The sequence below is a fragment of the Scyliorhinus canicula genome, chromosome 30 (genome assembly GCF_902713615.1).
Source record: "Scyliorhinus canicula chromosome 30, sScyCan1.1, whole genome shotgun sequence".
Taxonomy (NCBI): Eukaryota; Metazoa; Chordata; class Chondrichthyes; order Carcharhiniformes; family Scyliorhinidae; genus Scyliorhinus; species Scyliorhinus canicula.
In genome coordinates this window covers 11,764,221-11,767,252 of record NC_052175.1, presented here as the reverse complement: position 1 = coordinate 11,767,252, position 3,032 = coordinate 11,764,221, and the positions used below count along the sequence as shown (strand labels likewise).

The window sequence follows — 3,032 nt, the reverse complement described above, 5'->3', positions numbered from 1 at the left end:
TTCTCCCCATCCCTCTCCCCCTCTCTCTCTCCCCATCCCTCTCCCCGTCCCTCTCCTCCCTCCCCGTCCCTCTCCCCGTCCCTCTCCTCCCTCCCCGTCCCTCTCCCCCTCTCCTCCCTCCCCGTCCCTCTCCCCCTCTCTCTCTCTCCCCGTCCCTCTTCCCCCTCTCTCTCTCCCCGTCCCTCTCCTCCCTCTCTCTCTCTCCCCGTCCCTCTCCTCCCCCTCTCTCTCTCCCCGTCCCTCTCCTCCCTCTCTCTCCCTGTCCCTCTCCATCCCTCCCTCTCCCTCTCTCTCTCTCCCCGTCCAACTCCCCCTCTCTCCCCCCCTCTCTCTCTCCCCGTCCCTCTCCCTCTCTCCCCGTCACTCTCCCCCTCTCTCTCCCCGTCCCTCTCCCCCTCTCTCCCCGTCCCTCTCCTCCCTCCCCGTCCCTCTCCCCCTCTCTCTCTCCGTCCTTCTCATCCCTCCCCGTCCCTCTCCTCCCCTCTCTCTCTCCCCATCCCTCTCCCCCTCTCTCTCTTCCCCCCCCATCTCGCTCTCGCCCCCATCCCTTCCTCTCTCTTGTCCCTCTCCCCCCTCTCTCTCTCTCCCCCCCATCTCTCTCCCCCCGTCTCTCTCTCTCGCCCCCCATCCCTCCCTCTCTCCCCGTCCCTCTCCCCCTCTCTCTCCCTGTCCCCCTCTACCCCCCCCTCTCCCCGTTCCCCCCTCTCTCTCACTCTTCCCCCCCTCTCTCCCGCTCCCCCCTTCCCCTCTCGTTCCCCCCCCCCATCAGACGCTCATGTGCCTTGGCGGCAAATATTGTCCACCGTTTGACTCAATAAATGTGGCAACAGGCAGTTGAAAATTATTGGTCGAGCGAGCACGTTGCACTTTGAAAAGTCAAATCGAGGAAGTCCTTTCACGGTGAACGGTCGGACCTTCAGGAATATCGGGGAACAGAGGGGCGTTGGAGTTCAGGTGCACGGTTCTCTAAAGGTGGAGTCGCAGGTAGATAGGGCAGTGAAGAAGGCTCTCGGCCTGCTGGCCTTCACCAATCAGGGCACTGAGAAGTTGGGCAGTTGGGTTGCAGTTGTACAGGACGTTGGCGAGGCTGTACCTGGGGTATTGTGGTCAGTGTTGATCGCCTTGCTGTAGGAACGATGTTAAACTGGAGAGAGTTCACAAGAGATTTACAAGGAAGTCGCCAGGACTGAGTTACAGGGAGAGATTGGACAGGCCAGGACCTTTTTATTTGAAGTACGAGACAGAGGGATGATGTTATAGAGATGTAAAAGACCATGAGAAGCATGGATAGGGTGAATGCACTCACTATTTTTCCCAGGGTTGGGGAATCGAGAACTCTGGTGCGGCCGCATTTGGAGTATTGTGTGCAGTTCTGGTCGCCGCAATACAGGAAGGATGTGGAAGCATTGGAAAGGGTGCAGAGGAGATTTACCAGGATGTTGCCTGGTCCTAAAAAGTAAGGTTAAGGGGGGGGGTTGTTGGGTTACAGGTATAGGGTGGATACGTGGGTTTGAGTAGGGTGATCATTGCTCGGCACAACATCGAGGGCCGAAGGGCCTGTTCTGTGCTGTACTGTTCTATGTTCTATGGAGGGAAGATCGTATGAGGAAAGGCTGAGGGACTGGAGGCTGTTTTCGTTAGAGAGAAGAAGGTTAAGAGGTGACTTAATTGAGGCATACAAGATGATCAGAGGATTAGATAGGGTGGACATTGAGAGCCTTTTTCCTCGGATGGTGATGTCCAGCACGAAGGGGACATAGCTTTAAATTGAGGGGAGATAGATATAGGACAGATGTCGGAGGTAGGTTCTTTACTCAGAGAGTAGTAAGGGCGTGGAATGCCCTGCCTGCAACAGTAATGGACTCGCCAACACTAAACGCATTTAAATGGTCATTGGATAGGCATATGGACGATAAGGGAATAGTGTAGATGGGCTTTAGATGGTTTCACAGGTCGGCGCAACATCGAGGGCCGAAGGGCCTGTACTGCGCTGGAATGTTCTATGTTTTAAAAGGCAGATACATGGATGGGAAAGGTTTAGAGGGATATGGGGGAAGCTTAGATGGGTTTTTTGGTTGACGCGGAATTTGTTGAATTCTGGTTCATGCCCTATTGGCTCAACCAATCAGTGCCCACTTGCCAACGATTCCGCTCTCTCTTCCCAAGCGGTACGAATTGTCGTGAGAGTCAAAACTCGCCGTCCAGATCGGGGGCAAGGGAAGGGGGAGGATCTCCTATTTTTTACCCCAGCAAGTCCGCACGTGCCACACAGACGCAGGCTGTCATCGGACGTTTAAGATTCTGAGGCGATTCCTGTAGAAGGGAGATTTTAATTGTGCCTTTGCGTTTCAAATTACAGAAGGAATTCCCGCTCGGCGAACGTGATCCGGTTGCGCCCCCTGGTCGGAGATCGGCGGGAAATGAGGAACGCTGTCAGTGGCGGCCCCCGGATCTCGAAGGCAGAGTGTCCTTCTCGTGGAATGGTCGCTTAGTTCCCGACTCCGTGTTCCTGGACGGGGGAAGTTCGGAGTAGAGCCGGGGAGGGGGGGGGTAAGCGAAACGACATACCCGCGTCTCCAGCCCCCCGCTCAGAAGCGGAAGCCCCGGGAGGCCAGGTCCCTCCGGGCCTCCTTGATCTGCGTCTGGAGTTCCTCGGACGCCCCCCGGCAGTCGTTGAAGGTGGCGAGCCGGTAGCCGACGGTGGCCAGCGAGTAGCAGCCGAACGCCACCAGCAGGTAGGCGGGCAGCGGCCAGAGCAGCTGGCGGCCGGCCAAGGGCAGCCGCAGGCCCAGCGGGTCGAAGGTCAGCGTCGCCCAGCCCCCGCCCAGCAGCGCCAGTCCCAGCAGCCACTCCGCCAGCTTGGTCATGGCTCCGGGGGGGCTGGAGAAGGTGGTGGGGGAGGGGGAGGGGGTGGTGGGGGTTCAAGGGACCGAGGATCCGGGTCGGGTCGATGGCCTGTTCGTCCTGTTAGATTGAGAGAGAAAGAAACAGAGAGATTAAATCCACTGAGGGGGACGGAAGAGGTGTGTGTG

The 3,032-nt window shown here is 57.9% G+C and overlaps 1 protein-coding gene across 1 annotated transcript; it reads right to left on the bottom strand.

Annotated features, from left to right (window-relative positions):
* Positions 1–2,310: 2,310 nt before the first annotated feature.
* dpm3 (dolichyl-phosphate mannosyltransferase subunit 3, regulatory) lies at positions 2,311–2,962 on the bottom strand. The gene has a single exon (XM_038787294.1). The coding sequence runs from the start codon at positions 2,865–2,867 to the stop codon at positions 2,589–2,591; it is 279 nt and encodes a 92-aa protein (XP_038643222.1). The 5' UTR covers positions 2,868–2,962; the 3' UTR covers positions 2,311–2,588.
* Positions 2,963–3,032: the final 70 nt, after the last annotated feature.

Excerpts from the sequence above, each read along its gene's own strand:
- dpm3 (XM_038787294.1), bottom strand. The coding sequence starts at position 2,867 with ATGACCAAGCTGGCGGAGTGGCTGCTGGGACTGGCGCTGCTGGGCGGG.